The 20,837-nt window shown below is 48.4% G+C and overlaps 1 protein-coding gene across 2 annotated transcripts in view; it reads right to left on the bottom strand.

Annotated features, from left to right (window-relative positions):
* Window positions 1-20,837, bottom strand: part of LOC145714924 (cAMP-dependent protein kinase catalytic subunit PRKX) — a 72,900-nt gene that overhangs the window by 36,812 nt on the left and 15,251 nt on the right. For both annotated transcript variants that reach the window (XM_081794453.1, XM_081794452.1), the window contains exon 2: window positions 8,545-8,713. In XM_081794453.1, the coding sequence (XP_081650579.1) occupies window positions 8,545-8,713 (169 nt within the window). The remainder of the gene's footprint in view (window positions 1-8,544; window positions 8,714-20,837) is intronic.

Below are 20,837 nucleotides of genomic sequence, written 5' to 3'. Positions count from 1 at the left end.
AAAGGCCAATTTTCGGTTCAGGTGCATTTTAGCACAATGAAGAAATGATCGTTTTGAAATGCATTCCAGAGAACGTGGGAATCTACGAAAAGCAAACGAGCTTGACCCTGACCACAACCCCCAGCAACACCTTCGACCTCTGACACCGACCACCCCGCCGTCTTTCCCTTGCAAAGCGTGTGGCCGTCGTAGCCGATTCGAAAGTCGGCCTCCTTCATTTAACAACGGCTGTCGTCCTGTCTCCCGATGCCGAGGTATAAAGCTGGGCTTCTGCCATGAAAACAAGAAAAGCAGACACCATCCCTGGGCGTCACCCTAGCCCTTTGGACTCATGTCTCTGTGCAAGCTGAGGCTCTGGAAAGTTCCTTCCACTTTCCACCCAGGCTCCATGGCAACCAGCCCTGCCCCGAGGCACCCTTACCTTGCTTCATCCCCCAGCCTAGGGTGTCCTCCAGCTCTGTTCCCCAAGGATCCCCTACCCGCCCTCGCTGGCTCGGTCTGACGGCACCTTGAAGGGGGCTGAGCGCCTCCTCCATGCAGAGACAGCTGCATCCTGTTCGTCGGCAAAGTGGCATCTACAGCATCACCCACCCACCCTGCTCAGCGTGTGCCCACCCCAAATACACCACTCTGCCAGCTGGAGACGGGGTGACCGCCTCCTGGGGTTTCCTGGAAGCCAGTCCCCGGCAAGTGCACAGGGGGCCCACAGCATCCCCTGCAAACGCCCAGGGCTACTGTGATGGTCACGACTGGGAAAGGAGGGGACACTGCCATCAGTGGGTGCAGACCGGGGATGTCGGTCAGCACCCACAGGGCACAGGAAGCCCCAGGTCAGACGGCCATCCGCCCCCAGATGTGAGCAGTGCCCAGGCGGAGAAATCCCGAAGCAGCAACGTCATGGGGACAAAGCCCGAGTCCCGGGACCACTAGGAAGAAGAGGTAGAGACAGGGTGCCTGGGGGGCTCAGTCAGTGAAGCATCCATTGTTGATTTCGGGGCAGGTCGTGATCTCACGGATCATGAGTTCAAGCCCCGTGTCGGGCTCTGTGCTCTACAGCACGAAGCCTGCTTGGGATTCTCTCTCTCCCTTTCGCTCAGCCCCTACTCTGCTCACACACTCTCTCTCTCTCTCTAAAATAAGGGAACATTTAAAAAGAAGAGGTAAAGACGGACGGAGCCCTCGAGCCGTGCCATGCACTCTTTCCCATTCCAGCAGACAGGACGCAAGCATCAGAAGGAGGCTTCCGGAATAATGCCTCTAAAGGGCGGAATCAGCCCCCCCCCCCCCCCCCCCCCCGTGACCGTGACCGCCTGCAAGCCTGACTCCGTGCAATGGCAGACAGCACGGCAGCTTCTGTAGCTGGGCAGAAGGCACCGTCCCAAATATCCCTGCTCGCTGACCGCTCACCGTTGTCCCACGGTTCCCCACGTTGCCCCACGAGGAGGCGTAAGCAGATCCGAACCACGTTCGTGAGCACGAGGCGTCCGAGAGAAGGCAGCGAGAGAATGAGCCCTTGTGGCTCAGGCGTGGATAGAACGCAGCCTGAAAGATGCTGGCCGGGAAGGGAACACGGGAGGACCAGCCGAAGGGGGGAACGGAACAGGACAAAACTGACATTTGATTAAGCACGAGCCTCGATATTGCTATGAAGATTCTTTTTTTTTTTTTTTATTTTTGACGTGATTAACATCTAGTGTCAATTGACTTTAGGAGAAGCACATGACTCTCTCTCATATGAGTGGGCCTCGTCTAATCAGTCGATGGCCTTAAGAGCCACCACCGCCCCCACCCCCCAAAAAAAAACATGAGGTTTCCAAGGGAGAGGGAATTTTTGCCTGTGGACTTGACTACCATATAAAACCCTGCCTGAGTCGCCAGCTTGCAGTCGGACACTTGAGACAGTCTATCCCTTCAAATCTGCCTCTCTGTTCTGGTCGTCGGGATCGTGCTGTCTCACGTACCCAGGATGCCGCCCCCCACCACCAACTCCGTCCTCGTACTCAACATCCCTGAGTCTGAACACCTGCCATGGGCCGTGCACCTTTCCAGGCACAAAGAGAGTGAGCTCCTACGTCTGAGGGTTGGTGAGCTAGCAGGAGACAGGCAGGCAGGAGAGATGGGCAGTGAGGGTCCAGGGAAGGCTCCCTTCCCCGCGTCTGCCTGCGGTGTCTCTCGGGGTTCCTTGGGAGGAGCGTGACCAAGTCTCCCTCCAGAGCCCCTACACGCTGCCCCCTATGGGAGCTACATTAGTTACTACAGTTGGCATGGACATCTGCTCCCTACATAGCTTTAGGAGGGTCAGACCTTAGCAGCATCACATCCCAGCAAGATGCAGGCTGGCGGGAGGTAGGTACCTTTCCGCCAACTACTTAAGAATGCTGAATTCTCTGTGCGATCACATGTGTATAAAGAGAGACTGCTCGGGGGCGCCTGGGTGGCTCAGTCGGTTAAGCGTCCGACTTCGGCTCAGGTCACGATCTCGCGGTCCGTGAGTTCGAGCCCCGCGTCGGGCTCTGGGCTGATGGCTCGGAGCCTGGAGCCTGCTTCCGATTCTGTGTCTCCCTCTCTCTCTGCCCCTCCCCCGTTCATGCTCTGTCTCTCTGTCTCAAAAATAAATAAACGTTAAAAAAAAAAAAATTAAAAAAAAAAAAAAAGAGAGAGAGAGACTGCTTGGCACCCAAAGGTAACATGCGATTTCCCCCTGAATTTTTTAAAAAAACTTTTTAAAATGTTTATGCATTTTTGAGAGAGACAGAGCGTGAGCGGGGTAGGGACAGAGAGAGGGAGGGAGACACAGGATCCCAAGCGGGCTCCAGGCTCCGAGCTGTCAGCATGGAGCCTGACGTGGGGCTCGAATCCACGAAGCAGGAGATGATGACCTGACCCAAAGTTGGATGCTTAACCAACTGAGCCATCCAGGGACCTCCCTTTTTTTTTAATTTATTTATTTTGAGAGAAACAGAGGCAGTGCAAGTGGGGGAGGGGTGGAGACAAAGAGAGAGAGAGAGAGAGAGAGAGAGAGAGAGAGAGAGAGAGAGAATCCCAGTGTCCATGCTGCCAATACAGACCCTGATGTGGGACTCAAACTCACGAAGCTGTGAGTTCATGACCTGAGCCGAAACCAGGAGCCAGACGGTCAACTGACTGAGCCCACAGGTACCCCTGTCCTGAATTTCTTGTATGTTCACTGACTTCCATCAAGTCAATGTTTTTAAAAAGCCAGCTACTCCTTGGTTTGACTTGATTTCTCGGAATTAATGCCTTCACTGGAATTGTATCTGACGTACAAGTACTGAAGCAGATTGTGGCGATCACTGGAGGTGGCACACAATAGGGACATGGGAGGCATCCAGTGGGGTCATCCCAGGCCCGGTCTGGCTGGAAGCTTCTTTGCAGAGCAAGCATCTGAGCCAGAAGGAAGAGAGGACCCTGTCCTGGGACGGAGTAGACTTGAGAACCTAGAAGCAAGCACCAGCAATGGCCAGAGAAAGGGGCAGGCAGCTGGCAGGAGACAAGTGTCTTGTGGTCCCTGATCTGCTTCAGCTGGTCAACAGGTGTCAGGGAAGAGCTTCTGGCTATGGGAAGGGAGTTGACCAACCTCAAGTTGATCGACTTCAACCGCAGGATGAGGTACATCCTGAACCAGGGGGGAGGAGGGACACCCGGGGGGGCCTCGGGGATTCAGTGCAGGAGTGGACAACTCACGTCTCCTGCAGGTGCATGACCGGGGGGCAGCCTCAGGCCAGCTTGGCCTCACTGGGCGTCCCTCATGAGGTGTCTCCCAGAGCAGGCATGGCAGCTTCAGCCGGTTGGTGTCACGACGATGTCCCCGAGTCCTGTCTCACCGAGCCAGTCACCACAGGCAAGTAGAGCCCTCCTTAATCTGCTGGCACCCACTCTTTGTGCAGGGAAGTCAACCCTCCCCAGATTTCTGTCTTCCTGGACCCTGACCAAGTGGCCTTCCGGCTAACCCATCGCCTCGTGGTGACCGGGTTCGTAGCAGTCAATCTCCCAAGGGCAGAGGTTCTCCACAGGGGACGCTCAGCAACGTGGAGACATTTTTGGGTGTCACAATGAGTTCTACTGGCATGTGGAGGGTGGAGAGACCAGGGACGCCGCTCGTGACCCTAGAGCATGCAGGACACCCCACATGAGAGAGTCAACCGGCCCCAAATGTCAGCAGTGCTGAAGCTGAGAAGTCTTCCTTAGCATGGGACATTCTCTATCTACCTCCCTCCCTCCCCACCTATGTCCCTATGATGTATCTCTGTATAATCTATCATTCCATCGATTGATCTACCTATCATCTATCTATCATTCTTAGATCTATCTACCTACCCACATATCTACCTGCCATCTACCTATCTATCACCTACCTATCAAATAGCTATCTATCATCTATCATGTATCTATCTATCATTCTATCGATTGATGTATCTATTATCTATCATTCTTTGATCTATCTACCTATCCACCTATCTACCTACCATCTACCTATCTATCAATCACCTACCTATCAAATTCCTCCACCTATCTACCTACCATCTACCTATCTATCAATCACCTACCTATCAAATTCCTATCTATCATCTATCTACCTATCATCTATCTATCCATCTATCATCTACCTACCTACACACCTATGTATCTATCACCTATCTATCATCTGTTTATCTGTCCATATATTTATCTATATCACCAATCTTTCTATATCAAATACCTATCTATGTACACATCATTTATCTATCATTTATCCTATATATCCATCCTGTCTGCCTTCCTTCCTCTGTTCCTTCCTTCCTTCCCCCATCCATCCATCCATCCATCAAATCTATACATCGCTATCTAGTATCTGTCTATAGCCCTATGGCGGTGGTCTGCAATGGAGGACTATTTCACCCCATAGGAGGTTTTCTATCAATGTCTCGGGACATTTTTGGTTGTCACCACTGGGGACAGGGTACTAGGGGCAGTGAGAGGAAGGACGGCAGGGATGCGACACCACACACACCAGCAGCCCCACCACACAGAATGACCTGGTTCCCCAATGTCAACAGTGCCGAGACTGAGGACCCCTGTTCTGGGGTCAAACAACTCTAGACCACCAGCGACTCCTATATGCCCAAAAGGATGAGAAGCGGACACGGGACGCCGGTGTTTGGGCACACCCCCAGCCTCGGTCCCAGGGAAATCTTGACTTTGCACCCCGGACAGAGAGCTACTCAGCTCTTGTAGAATCATCTCCACGGGCTGAGCTGGCCTTCGGAAGGGGTTTATCCCCAAATAGAACGTGTTCTCTAATGTGCATTTAATGAACGCCCTGGCCTCTTCTCAAACACACCGAAGGAGCAGTTCACATACTGAACTTGGACAACGCCACGGGCAAGGCTGCCAAACCACTCGGCTGGAACATCAGACTCCAAACGGTCGCTGTGCGGCCCGATATCTGGAGCCAGCGGTGTTCCACGCGGCCTCCAGACATGCAAGCAAAACCCCCTCCGTGTTTCCGGACAGTATGGGAAGCAGATGTTGGGTGACGCGACACTCATTCACAAGAGAAAGTGCCCAGCTGGAGGGCTTCGGTGCGTTCTTCACTAATGGTCTGTCCCAGGAAGATACGTCCTTCATCACGTAGCCCTCGGACACCCTGTGGCTCCCATCCAGACACAGCGTGCCCTCTGTGCTATGCTCTTAAAGACCTACTCTTGGCAACTCACCAAGTAGGTGTTACAGCTGAATGATGTCCCCATAAAATTCACATGTTGAAGCCTTCAGGACTTCAGAATGGGACTGTATTTGGAGATGGGCCTTTAAAGAGGGGATTAAGGTAAAATGAGGTCAGAAGGATGGGTCCTGATCCCACAGGACTAGGGTCCCTAGAACATGAGGACACAGACACGCACAGACGGACGGCCACGTGAGGACACAGGGATAACATGGCATCTACACACCAAGGAGAGAAGAGTCGGGAGGAACCAGCCTAAGCCCAACCCGGATCTCGGTCTCCCAGCCTCAACCCTACCTGGACGTCAGACTCCCAGCCTCCAGGTCCGGGAGGGAATAAACGTCCCTTGATGAAGCCACCCCGCCTGTGATAACGTCATGGCAGCCGAAATGCACACACTTATTCTCTAGAATTCTTGATAAGGGTCACCTGCAAATCTGGATCGCTATTACGTGTCCAGGGGATCCATGGCTAATGATCGTTTCTCTAGATCCTGAGCATTCCAGGAGAGCCCACATGCCAACAGGCGTCGTCTTGTGCATCTCAGGACTGTGGGGAAAAACCCAAAACTGACTGAAACCAGTAGAGAGATTTTTAAATGAGGCCCTGCCACCTTTTGCCCAAACCTGTGAGTTTAAGCCCTCCAAGACGAATATCTAAATGTTCCTTAAATTCCACGTAGATTTAAAGATGAGGAAAAACTCCCTTCTTCTCAGCCACACCCGACATTGAACTTGACATATAAACAGACTACACCTGGGGGCGCCCGGCTGGCTCAGTGCATAGAGCATTCGACTGTTGATCTCGGGGTTGTGAGTTCAAGCCCCATAATGGGTGTAGAAATTACTTAAAGAATAAAATGTTTAAAGATAAATAAATAAAAATAAAAAGACGACATTTGACTGTGTGACCTGTTCCTGTGCTGTATTGCGCCGAAATCTAGGCTTCTAGAATGTGTGATGGAAACAAGTCAGGGGTGAAAGAAGGAGGCAGAAAGAACTCAAGACAGCTATGTCGTGCAAGCTCCCGTCTTTCCGCGTGCGTGTTCAATTTCCGCAAGTTTGAAGATTCCATCTTGGGAAGTCCCCTGACCTAGATTCTCGAATCGCAAAGCCAGTCCAGACCCCAGAGTATCTAGGCTGCTCCCTGCTGCTCCCCACGTCCCCACACGGTCCCTGCATCTCATGAACCACAAGATTGGTTGGAAACTCCCTACCTTTGGAAGGAAGCCCAAGACACGAGAGAACAGTCCAGAAATAAGATAAAGGAGTGCAGTTCCCTAATATTTGTTTAGGGGTGTCTGGGTGACTCCGTCGGTGAAGCATCGGGCTCTTGATTTCGGCTCAGGTCGTGATCTCATGGTTCCTGAGATCCAGCCCTGCATCAGGCTCTGGACTGTCAGCGCAGAGCCTGTTTGGGATGCTCTCTCTTTCTCTCTCCCTTTGTCGCTCTCTGCCCCTCCCTTGCTTGTGTTTTCTCTCTCTCTCTCTCTCTCTCTCAAAAATAAATAAACTTTCTTCCCGGGAATCGCTATTTTCGTTTATGCAAGGGACAGAACTAGAAGCTTCCCTTAATCCTAGAGGAAGATCGACGTGCGTTCGTGTTTCTAACCACTCTGGCCCCGAGGACCAAACGGGAGGCTCACCGCTGACTGAATGGGCAGCACTGAGTGCCCTGAATCACCGGTGACTTTTCTGACTTGAAACCACGATATGGTAGTGAGCCCTCCGCATCGGCACAGAATCACCTGCACCTCCAGAAAAGGAAAGTAAAACCAAAAAAAAAAAAAAAAAAAAGCAACCGGTTCCATTCTCCTCCTCGTTAAACATGCAACATGGCCCTGTTCTGGGTAAGGTGCCACTTTGGGCTTGGAGGATGGGGCCCTGGCGGCCTTGTGCTTGGAGGCGTCCGTCCCTAAGTCGGGATGCACGCGAGATGCTTTGGAGCCGTGGCGAACGGCTCCTGTGTCTGTGTGCAGACAGGTGTATTAGAGAAGGGCAGGAGTTGGTCAGGTGCAGGGGTGTCCAGAGGGGAGATGCACAGGAAGGAGGCACTGCAGGGGAGGGGTGGCCCGAGGGACGCGGGGGAGCGACAGCGTGGACCCCTTCTCCTGCAGGCGGCGCTCTGAGATCGGGCAGCGGATGACAGGGTGTAGGAAAGAGACAGCAAGCAGAAGGGAAAGCCAGAGGTGCATCCACAAGGAGCCTTTTAGGGACACTAAGCCACTGGGGCCATATTCTGGGGACCGCAGGATTCCCTGAGGATCTGCAGGTGCCAATGAAGGTCACCAGAGAGGTCTCTCGGGACGATCTCCGCAGCTGTAAGATGGAGACCGCCTTGGCGGGAAGGAGGCCTTGCAGGGCAAAACCCGCTGCGAGGTCCGTGTCAAAACTCAGGGAAGAGACGGCGGCCTGGATCAGGCAGGGGCGGGGGGTGGGAATAAGAAGGAGCAAGAGGAAGACGGCAGAAGGGAAGACGTAGACACTGGTTGCAAGGTACCCACACCCATGGGTGCCGCACGGAAAGACAGCCACGTCTGGGCATCCCACCTCTGACACCTGGCTGCAGAATGGTCTTACCCTCTGCTAGCAAAGAGCATCAGAGGAGAGAGATGTATTTGTTCAGTGCTGGGCACGCTCAACTAGACGAGTCTGTGGTGCATCTAAATGGAGATACAGAATCGTCCACTAGAAACCCAACGAGTGGCCTGCACCAATGAGGCTGAGCAGGTGACTGAGGGCCAGCTGTGACCTCACCGCCCAGCACCTGGGATCTGAGACAGGGTGGGGACCAGCAGGGGGCGGTGGGGAGGGACTCACAGCTTGACCAGGAACGGGTGGCTGACTTCCTTCAGCACCGACTTCTCGTTGTGCACGTGTTGTTCCTGCTTCAGCCGGATGACGTCGGGGATGCTCATGACCTTCAGGGCGAAGAAGTGCTTGGCCGTCTTCTCCTTGACCAGCTGTACCCGCCCGAACGTCCCTGTGCCTGGAGGAGGGGGGACAGCGCACAAGGCTGCATCAGGACCTTGAGGAAATTCCGGCAGCTTCAAAGCTCATGACCCGAGGATACAGCAGGAGGGCTGAGAATCTAGGACAAGCTGCCTTCTGGAAGCTTCAAGGGAGGGCACATGTGATGTGCGTACAGTCAGTCACCTGCCTCTGAAATGTTCTGTAATTCAGGGGGACAGTGTGGGGTGGGGAGGGGGAGTGGGGAAGCCGGCCATCGTTTCTGTAGATGAGTCATCCCACAGACCGCACGCACACGCACGCACACGGACGGGGACAGACAGAAAGGAAAGTTTCAATATACTAACTACTTTGGATGTAAATTTTAAAAAATAAAAAAATAAAGTTAAATTACAAAGTTAAAAAAAATAATAAAATAAAATGAAATAGAAAAAAAAAAAAGGAAAGTTTGAGTAAAGGCATTTCTTCAACGTGTTGTTTCCTCTTCAAGACTTTCTGAATAAAGACAAAGGATCGGGCACACGACACTCATCAGCTGTGTCTTTACGTTAAAATATGCAGAGGATTGGAATATGGGACAGATACCAATAGGATATGGGAATACATACGTATTCAGGTAGGATATAAAGGAATAGAGTCTGAGAGCGGGTTGAAATTTAAAAATTGCAATCCCTACTAATATGCAAGGAAATCCAACCTTTTATACCCTGGCAGGACCTTCCCAACCCAAATGCAACCTCCACCGGCCCTTCCAGACCCTTCTATTCCTAGGGGGGCATGGTGGCCACCTTGGAGCCCTCACCCAGGCTGGCAACCACTTAATGCAAATATGAGGTCAAAGATCCAAGGGAATTTTATCGACAGCCAGAAAAGATATAAAGATGGGAGAGAAAAATGGAAATCTGTACCTGTGAGCCTCCAGGTAACTGGCGCCCACGGAGCTTATCAATGGCGGCTGTGTTTTCCATCACTGTCTGTCTAGGCAATAATGAGGAAGAAGGGGTCTTCCCGGGGAAGAAGGTCAACAGTTGGGGCTCTCTGGTTGGAATAATGCCAATTAATGTGGTAAGAGGGAGAAAGAAATTCAAGGCAAGCTGAGAAGATAAGGGACCCCCTCCGCCAACATAACCACACAGCCACAGATTTCCTTTTTTGTCCTACAGAGTTTGGAATCGCACACGGTGACGTGAGAAAGAGAACAAAGTCCCAGTGAGGCAAGACATTTGGTTTTAGCATTTTCTACACATTAGAATTGCCGAGCTGTGAAATAAATCTCCTCACCTCCCCAGGCGGGGGCTCGTGGGGGTCGGAGAAGGCACAGTGAGTAGGAACCTTGGCCTTTAGATGCAGTTTCCGATCATGAATATTTGACCACGGGAGAAACAGAAAGTGATCAACAAAAGCCAAGAAAAGAAAGTGCTGTGTAAGAAGAAGGAAATGATGAGGGGCTGATCCACTTTCAAAGTAGATTTGCTCATCAGAAGAATTTGGAAGCAAACACAGGACTGTAAAGAGGCTAAGGCAGGAGCATGTTGCTGAAATTCTGCACCATCAAGACAAAAGCACGAAGCGTGTGGGGAGGAAGGCTGTACAGAGAGTGAACTGGCAATGCTGACTCGTTTTTAGGACGACGCTGATGTTTCCACTGGGTCAGATGCAAGGTTTGCCGTTTATGTGATCCGTGAACTGGCACAAACACATTTAATCCTTTTTGGCCTCTGTTGTTCACCTCCCCTACAGGGCAGGTAGCCCTCAGGGGAACATAAAAGGACAGCCACACCACTGGGTAGATGCCCATGATGGAAAGAAGGCTGCGTGCCTAGATCTTACACTCTGCTACCGTGCTTTCTGCCCATGCGTCTCCACTGCCCCCGAGAAGAACCCGACTCATCCCTGCACTGCATTTACTAGATGATACTTTGGCTTCTCAGCACCTGAGTCGGATCTGCACCTGGACATTGTCAGTGCCTATGCACGTACATGAAACACACCAGCTATGACCCAGATTTTTCTGTGTCTCTCCCGGCCACTTGCGTTAAGCTCCCTCTGAGCAGTGTCAGCCGTAAACACACAGAACTCAAAACGGGGGACTTCTGAGTGACAGCCAAAGCCCGTGCCACCCTGTTGGACGCGGGCAGTCCCTGGACGCCATCGGATTCCAGGACCACACAAGTAAAGTCTTGTTCAAGGGGGACGAAACCAGTACAGTGCAATTGTCTCCTTGACCGGCTTCAATGCACAGAACACACGACCACGTGAGTGGTGTTGGCTGTAACTCATCAAGGTGGTGGGAAGAAATGGGCAAACAGGGCTTTTCCCACTTGGTGCTGGGAAGCTCACCAACATCCACCGCCAGCTCTCAGTGTCTGCCTGTAGGAAACACAAAAGTCCAGGGGCGCCTGGCTGGCTCAGGCCCTTGAGCGTCCAACTTCAGCTCAGGTCATGCATGATCTCACAGGCTGTGAGTTCGAGCCCCGCGTGGGGCTCTGTGCTGACAGCTCAGAGCCTGGAGCCTGCTTCAGATTCTCTCCCTCTCTCCCTGCCCCTGCCCCCGCTCCTGCTCTGTCTCCCTCTCTCAAAAATAAATAAATAAATGTTAAACAAGAACAAAATTTTTAAAGAAGAAAGTAAAACTTCCAGTTTTTAGCTTTGTTGTACGTAAGGACGGCCTTATGAGTTATAGCCAACACCACTCACGTTGTCGTTGTGCTCTGTGCATTGAAGGCGGTCAACGTAACAATTGCTGGGTACTAGTTGCTAAGAGAGTAAATCCCAAGAGCTCTCGTAACAAGAAAAAGAATTTTGGTTAACTGTATGAGAAGACGCACGTTAACTAGTTAGTGGTAATTATTTCGACACATGCGTATTTCTCAAGTCATAATGCTATCCACGTTAAACTAATAGAGTGTTGTGAATAACACCTCAATAAAACTGAAAAAAACAAAACAAAACAAAACTCTACCCCAACAGGGTTTAAATAAAATAACACACACAGGGCACACGACACAGCATCTCAACCAATGTAATAAATGAATTTTCCATCTGTGTAAAAAAAGAGAGAGACAGAGAGAGCGCTTCATCAATGCAAACACTTAAAAGGGGTGAATTTTGTTGTAAATTATACCTCAAGAACACTGACCCCCACACCAAAAAATTTGGGTTGAGACAGTTTTTTTTTTTAAGTAAGCTCCATGAAACAGAGGTGGAATTTGTTTCCACCCATTATTCTTTGGGGCCCTGGATACAGACATCCGTCAACCCTCAATTGAAAGGTAGAATATATCTCGTGGGGAAAGGATCCCACACAGGGCATGGGAACTGGGAACAAATCTATTGCTACAGGAAGACAGAAGACTAGAAGGTCCTTTGATAAATGTGGACAAAGTTAGAGAAGCTTGCCCAGACTGAGAAGCAGGAATGAGGAGAAGGTGACAACCCAGGGTGGCATCTCAGGCCTGTGTATGGTACTAACACCTTTGGCCCTAAATAGCTCCAATTCCACAGGCAATGCAACAAGGAATATTTAAAGTACCTCCATATAGGGGCGCCTGGGTAGCTCAGTCGGTTAAGAGGCCGACTTCGGCTCAGGTCATGATCTCGCGGTCCGTGAGTTCTAGCCCCGCGTCGGGCTCTGTGCTGACAGCTCCGAGCCTGGAGCCTGCTTCGGATTCTGTGTCTCCCTCTCTCTGACCCTCCCCAGTTCATGCTCTGTCTCTCCCTATCTCAAAAATAAATGTTAAAAAATAAATAAATAAATAAATAAATAAATAATAAAGTACCTCCATATATTTGCCAAAAAAAAAAAAAAAAAAAATTGAGGAAGTCCATCCACAATAACGCAAAGAAGGTCCACACAGTTGTTAATGGGATCACAGAGAAGCCAGTTCCTGGTTTTATGGATGTCCTTTGATTATGGAAGATATTATCCCTGGGGGTGAGGGCACATGGGGAGTCTCCTGTCCACTATTTCACAACTTCTGAAGAGTCTTACATTATGGAGAGTCAAACTATTTCCTGTAAGAAATTTTAGGAAAAATCATCTCTACCTTAAACCCAAGTTGAGTAGCCTGTGTGACCATCTTCAAGAAGGCCTATACCCTAAGTGCACAGGTTCAGGATTCGACCGCAGATATTTTGGTAAAAGCGTCTCTTCCTCGAAAGTCATCTGTTCAGTCTGCTTCCTTAGAAGTCCAGTGATTGTCAGAGGTGACTGGGCCAGCTGCTGTGAGTCTTTCCTTCCTGCATAGTTTCCTTTCGGTTACTTTATTTCTTCTAAGTTTTGCTTTACTTGTTTTTTGTTTTGTTCTGCTTTGGTTTTTGACTGTTTTTTGACAGCACTGAAAGGAGGCATTTCTTGTAGTTTCCTCTAAAAGACTCTTAACGATGTCCTTGATACTGACCCTGTAAGTTTTTAAGCCAATGCCACTGACGGGTCCATCGTACCTGGTGCCACTAAACTTGACTGACTGCTGGTGATCGCAAAAATGAAGAAAACAGAGGGAAATGAAATTCCGTTCCCAACCGCAACGCACGCTCCTGGAGACAGAACTGTGTTCTCTCCAGCCTCCCTTTACACAAAGTTTCCTCACTAATGGGCACCCCATGGTGTTTTCTGCTACAAACATACAACTAACTACAAACAGGAGGTTTTCTCAGTTCTTAAGGAATTCATAATCAAACAGACACACAGGAACCACAAAACGCTACAGGTCCGTAAGCACATTCAGACCTGGCACAAAATGTCAAATACCTAAGCCACGACCTCACCATTTAAACGTTGTGGAAAAGAACAAGGAGAAGGTAATAATAGGTCCCAAGAGGAACTAACAAACCCACAAGCCAGCCCACACAGGTAAGAGTGAAACAGTACCAATTGCAATTGTATAAAAGTATTCACACTCAAACAAATAATTGCATGAAGGCGTTTCCTTTGAAACAAAGACAAAGACAGACATGGACATTGGGTTTGATGTGAATGTGTCTGTATTCGGGTCTCCCACCTCCTCCCCAAAGGTACACCCAAAATATAAAATCCCATTTCATTTATTTACTTTGGATATGAGAATATAGTTTTATTTTGTGCCATGAAATAGACTCTGACTGGGTAACACGGATATGTGTTCCCTGATCCCAAGGCAAGAAGAGTCACAAAAGGAGTTAAAGATGAATAGATGCACAGTAAATGATAGGTAGACAGATCCATGGGTAGATGATAGATAGATGGATAGATGACTGGATAGGTGGGTAAGTGGATGGATGGATAGATAGATAGATAGATGTATGGATGGATGATAGATAGATAGATAGATAGATAGATAGATAGATAGAATGCATACATGGATAGATGGATGGATGGATGGATGGATGGATGGATGGATGGACAGATGGACAGACAAATGGATGGATAGATTGACAGACAGGATTCATAGATCAATGGATGGATGGATGGATGGATGGATGGATAGATAGATAGGTATGATGGATGGATGGATGGATGGACAGACGGACAAATGGATGGATAGATTGACAGACAGGATTCATAGATCAATGGATGGATGGATGGATAGATAGGTATGATGGATGGATGGAAGGATGGATGGATGGATGGATGGACAGATAGATATAAACAAAGATGATACACAGATGACTGATAGGTAGACACATGAGTGATCTAATAAGACAGATGAGATAGAGGATAGCTAGCACATAAATAAATAGACACAGACACAGACCAATAATAAATAGATTACTGATACATACATTGATAGAGGATAGAGAAGATAAACGAGTAGATAAGACAGATGGATGGACTGGCGGATGGACAGAAAGATACTAGCTTTGTAGATAAATAGATAGAAAGATGGACAGATAGACACTAATTAACTTTAGCCATTTATTTACTTTGTAAGCTTATTTCCCAAATAGAAAATAAAACCTTGTCAAAACCCACCTGGCAATAACCCATAACGTCCAACTTGATTTCCTAACAGCCCACACAACGCTGGGACAGTCCAAACTACTCCACACAGTTATGGCACACACTGGGTTGGGAGGGAACACGTTCCTTCCTCATCCGTCCACGTGGCACATTAAGGTACATGGGATGATACAGGGGGGTATGTACTGAGGAGCAGCAACCAGAAACCTCCTTGGGTGACCCCCACCCCACCATAAGCAGCTACAGGAGGGTCTGGACTATGCTTCACACCCAAGACTGCCTGAGGATCGGACACCCCTGTCCTCAAGGCCCTGTGTCCCCCAGATGCAGCCAGTGTGCATGACGGGGACGTGGCAGAACATGACACACCCTTAATTCACCCGGCATGCCACGTGGCCTGAAGGAATAAGCAGACTCCTAACGTGAGGCTGGTACACAGTGGGAAGGATCTCGGACTCAGCTGAGTCACTGGACATCCTGAGAAATCTGGGGAGGGTCTCTTCCCACCAGGGGACACCACACGAGCCAGTTAGCAGCGTCCTCCTGTACCGGGAAGTGCTGAACTCTATTTGGACCTGTTGAAATCAGCTTGGGGAATGTGTAAAGCAACTGAAAAGCATACAACTGCTAAGGAGGCCAAAAGCATTCAGCCTGTTGGTCATTAAAATATCTGTCCCCGCTTTATAGTGTTGGTGGCTTCTATGTGTTGAAAGGATGTCTGTGAAAAGATACAGGACGCTAAGATGGGGACCAGGGGGTCACGGGAGAGGACAGACCGGGGACAAAAACAGAGGTGCATTTCACAGTTTAATTTTCTTAGTTTTTTTTTTTATTCTCAAAGTATAGAAACGTTTTATCTACATAATAGCAACAGTTGAGTGAAACGGATCAATTACATGAAATTGATGCATTAAGTAATTATTTCAAAATACAGCTGACCCTTGAATAACCCCGGGGGCTAGGGGTACTGGACCGCCCCCCATGCAGTTGAAAATCCACGTGCAACTTTTGACTCCCCCAAAACATTAACTACTAATAGCCTAGCGCTGACTGGAAGCCTTCCTAATAACGTATACAGTTGATTCACACACGGTTTGTATGTTCCATGTATGACATACTATATTGTTACAATAAAGTAAGCTAGAGAAAAGAAACCGTGATTAAGAAAATTCTAAGGAAAGGGTGCCTGGGTGGCTCAGTTGGTTAAGCATCCAACTCGGCTCAGGTCATAATCTCATGGTTCGTGGGTTCAAGCCCCACGTCGGGCTCTGTGCTAACAGCTCGGAGCCTGGAGCCTGCTTTGGATACTTTGTCTCCCTCTCTCTCTGCCCCTCCCCTGCTCACACTCTGTCTCTCTCTCTCTCAGAAATATATAAATATATATTTTTTTAATTTTTAAAAAGAAAATCCTAAGGAAAATACATTTACAGTACTGTACTCAATTTATTGTAAATATATATACATACATATATATGTGTATATATATGTATATATACATCACGTATAAGACGCCCCACGCAGTTCAAACTCATGTTATTCGAGAGTCTACTGTAATTACTACATCATAATATATGAACTTATCATCACAAAACCCATTTCCATTCCTTTTCGCATTGTCCCCCTCTTGGTAATATCAGAAAAGATTATAAGCTACAATGTATGAAATAATAAATGTCTAACGCATGCAATTCTCCTTTCAAAAGGCAATTCTGAAAATTACTGTTGCAGACAAGTACAGCCAGACTTTTGTTTTATGGGGGGAAAAAACCCTTAAAAAAATGTCTGCTAATTCTGTGATTTAACTTAAAAACACAGAACTGGACACTCTGAAAGGGTGACTCTTATGGTCTGTGAATTATCTATCTCTCAGTATGCAAAACTTACAGAAACGGTGTGCTTTGGACAATCTCATGAAGGTTCTTTGTTTTAACTTGGAATATTTACTTCAAAGATCAGCTGGAAAAAAAAAAAAAAACTGGACCAATTCAGCTCAGCACTGAGCAGGAGGGGGTTGTTTTGCGAGATCGCTTGTCTAGACAGCTTTTTGTGTTTTTAAACAAGTAACTCCCTCAAAACTTTGCTGAGTCAAGCCACGTTCAATTTCACATCGTTCTATTTTAAAAGATAAAAATAGAACAGACATTTTAGAACCACAATTCTCCTATTTACAAATTGTTTACTAAATTATGCTCTCCCCCATCAAAGACACAAAATAGGTAATCACGAATGAAAAAAGAAACACAGGAAGTTCCTGCGCGCCCCCAGCCGGAGCAAATGTCCCACAAGGGAAATGCTTTGAATTCCTGGCTCGGCTTCAGTGCTCCTATAAGCAGGAGATCTGCAGCTTTTAATGTCACCCGGCTGAGTCTGTACCAAGATGAACAAAGGTCGGTCTTCACACGTTCACGATACAAGCTGGCCAGGTTAAAGGCGCAGCCCTAACCTGTATCCAGGACGGGATGGGCGTGTGTCAGAGAAACCCCTCAAATGCCCCCAAATGTACAGCCCTATAGATCATGGTTCCTCAGCCTCAGGACTATCGGCATTTGGGGCTGGGCGACTCTCTGGGGCGGGGCATCCTGTGCTCCATTTGGTGCTGACCAGCGGCTCTGGTCTCCACCCACCAGATGCCAGGAGCAACCCTTATACCCAGGTGTGACAACCAGAAATGTCCCCAGACATTCTCAAGTGTGTGTGTGGAAAAACAGAAAGCACCAATGGTTGAAAACAACCACCACTGATGGACAGATGATAGACAGACACATGATACATGATTACGATGATAGAGAATAGATACATGGGTGGATGGATGGATAGATGATAGGTAGGTAGGTAGGTAGATAGATAGATAGATAGATATGATGGATAGATAGATTTTAGATAGATAGATAGATAGATAGATCAAAATAGGGATGGATGGATAGATACATAAGATGGATAGATAGGACAGATAGGAAGATAGATATAGACAGGATGGATGGATGATGGATAGGATGGATAGACAGATAAATAGGTAGATAGATATAGGGATGGATGGATGGATAGATTGGATGGATGGATGGATGGATGGATGGATGGATAGATATGATGGATAGATAAATGATAGATAGATAGATAGATAGATAGATACATAGATCAAAATAGGGATGGATGGATAGATACATAAGATGGATAGATAGGACAGATAGGTATATAGATATAGACAGAATGGATGGATGATGGATAGGATGGATAGATAAATAAATAGATAGGTAGATAGATATAGGGATGGATGGATGGATAGATAGGATGGATGGATGGATGGATGGATGGATGGATGGATAGATCAAAATAGGGATGGATGGATAAATAGACAGATAAGATGGATAGATAGGGTAGATAGGTAGATAGATATAGACAGGATGGATGGATGATGGATAGGATGGATAGATAGATAGATATAGATAGATAGATAGATAGATATAGGGATGGATGGATGGATAGATAGGATGAATGGATGGATAGATAGATAGATAGATAGATAGATAGATATAGATAGGACAGATAGATAGGATGGATGGATAGATGGATGGATGGATAGATAGATAGATAGATAGATAGATAGATAGATAGATATAATGGATGGGTGAATGGATGGATGGATGGATGGATAGATGGATGGATAGATAGATAGATAGATAGATAGATAGATAGATAGATATAGATAGGATGGATAGATAGGATGGATGGATAGATTGGATGGATGGATGGATGGATGGATGGATAGACAGATAGATAGATATAGATAGGAGTGATGGATAAATAGATATAGATAAATAGGATGGATAGATAGGATGGATGGATGGATAGATAGATAGGTAGATAGATAGATGCAGATAGGACGGATAGATAGGATGGATAGATAGATAGATAGATAGATAGATAGATAGATAGATAGAGATAGGACGGATAGATAGGATGGATGGATAGATACATACATACATACATAGGCAGACAAATGAGAGACAGAATCTCTCACGCTAAGCCACAGTTTCCTCCACCTTGCCATAAATGACATCTGGGGAGTCCTGAGTACTGTAGAATGTTGAGAAGCATCCCTTTTTTTGCACCCAGCAGATGCTTGTGCCACACCCCCTCCAAACTCCGCTCGTAACAACCAATAGTGGTCGGACATTGCCAAGTGTCCAGGGGGAACGGCAGTGCCCCTAGTTACGAACCCTTGCCATGCAGCAAGCACTGGAGGTAGGACCTTCTGTGGGGCAGGAACCTTCCCCAACCTGCCGTCCACCACAGAAGGCACAAGCTCACAGGGGCTACTGGGGATCTGACATGTGGCCATTGAGACTAGCTGATGAGACCATTGTATTGCATGTGGCTCGTGGCTACCATATTGGACTGCTTTAAAGGTCCACCGTTCACAGGCGCCTGGGTGGCTCAGTGGGTTAAGCATCTGACTTCAGCTCGGGTCATGATGTCGTGGTTCATGAGATCAAGCCCCACGCCAGGCTCTGAGCTATCAGCGCAGATTCTGTGTCTCCCTCCCTCTCTGCCCCTCTGCTGCTCACACTCTGTCTTTCTGTATCAAAAATAAATATTTAAGGATAATAAAGTTCTACCATTCAGCTCACCCGTGTTATGAATACACCCTAGGTCTCTGAACAAAGACAGAGTCAATACAAGGAGGCCAGCTGTTGTTTCCACCGCGGTTCGTATTTCACTGTGTGTCAGACGCTCACACGCCCCTGATGCAGGAAGGCACAATATAAAGGCGGTTCCTGCTTTCACTTAGTTTAGTTACAACCAGGCCGGGCGGGCAGGCAGCAAACATTCGTTATACTAGCAATAATAACGTTGATGAGCTTACTGGGGTTTCCTGAGCTTGTGGAGGCTCTGTGACTGTGTCAGACAGGTGTGGGAGGAAGAAAAGGATGGAACTTACCTTGGGGTCAGGGGTCAGAAAAGACATTCCCTTTCGAGGAAGTCAAGTTTCAAAATGGAAAGAGGAGGGTGGCTCAGGCTGTCCCTTTCGAGGAAGTCAAGTTTCAAAATGGAAAGAGGAGGGTGGCTCAGGCTGGAGGCTGCTTTGCAGGGGGACAGGGAAGAAGTGAAGGAGGCGAGGGAGGAAGGGAAGGAGGTGAGGGAGGAAGGGAAGGGGGTGAGGGAGGAAGGGAAGGGGGTGAGGGAGGAAGGGAAGGGGGTGAGGGAGAAAGGGAAGGAAGTGACAGAGAAAGGGAAGGGGATGAGGAAGGGAAGGAGGTGAGGGAGGAAGGGAAGGGGGTGAGGGAGAAAGTGAAGTGACAGAGAAAGGGAAAGGGGTGAGGAAGGGAAGGAGGTGAGGGAGGAAGGGAAGGAGGTGAGGGAGGCAGTGAAGGAGGCAGGGGAGGAAGGGAAGGAGCAGATGGAATCAAAGGAAGCCAGTAGGGTGGGCACTTACCCAATATGTGTGTCCTTATAAAGGATAGAAGAGGAGAGACACAGACACAGAGGAGAAGTCACGTGAAGAGGGAGGCAGAGACGGGAAGGACGCGGCCACAAGCTCAGGGACGCCTGGAGCCCCAGAGGCTGGAAGAGGCAGGAAGGACCCTCCCCTGGAGCCTCTGGAGGGAGCACAGCCCTGTCCCACCTGGACCTCAGCAGCTCCGCCCCCCACCCCCACCCCCCTGCCTGGATCACCGCAACCCTATCCCGCCTGGATCTCAGGCTTCTGGTCTCCACAACCGTGGGAACACAAATTTGTGTGTTCGCAGTGATTTGCTAGGAGAGCCACAGGAAGACACTCCTGGATGTCGGGAGACAAGGACCCCTCAATGGACGTTGCTTTGGACACACGCTCTCCAGTCCAGTGCTCACTCAAGAGAAAGGTCTAGGTTACAGGTGTGCATTTGGGAGCCCACGGCTCTCACCGACCGAAGTCACAAGCGTGGCCAAGATCAGCCTTCGATCTTTGAGACTTTTCTTCTTTAATCATTTAAATTTTCAGCAATCCTATTTAAAGCTGCTTCTCTTTTACGGTCACATCCTATTTTCGCTGATGGGAACAGTATCTTCAACTTCTCTAAAAGGGGGACTCCACGTAAGTCTAATGTGTCAAACGTCTCCCGTGCTCCTCGTGTTGTTTTAATCAAGCTTCTCCTGGGTTCCCTGAATGATCAGCTTCTGCTGGGATCACATGTCTTTTCTTATCTTAATGCCTCGCACAGTGCAA

The sequence above is a fragment of the Panthera onca genome, chromosome Y, assembly GCF_046562875.1.
Source record: "Panthera onca isolate mPanOnc1 chromosome Y, mPanOnc1 haplotype 2, whole genome shotgun sequence".
Classification (NCBI taxonomy): domain Eukaryota; kingdom Metazoa; phylum Chordata; class Mammalia; order Carnivora; family Felidae; genus Panthera; species Panthera onca.
Note: the sequence above shows the minus strand (reverse complement) of the source record. Positions and strands in the feature narration are given on the sequence as shown.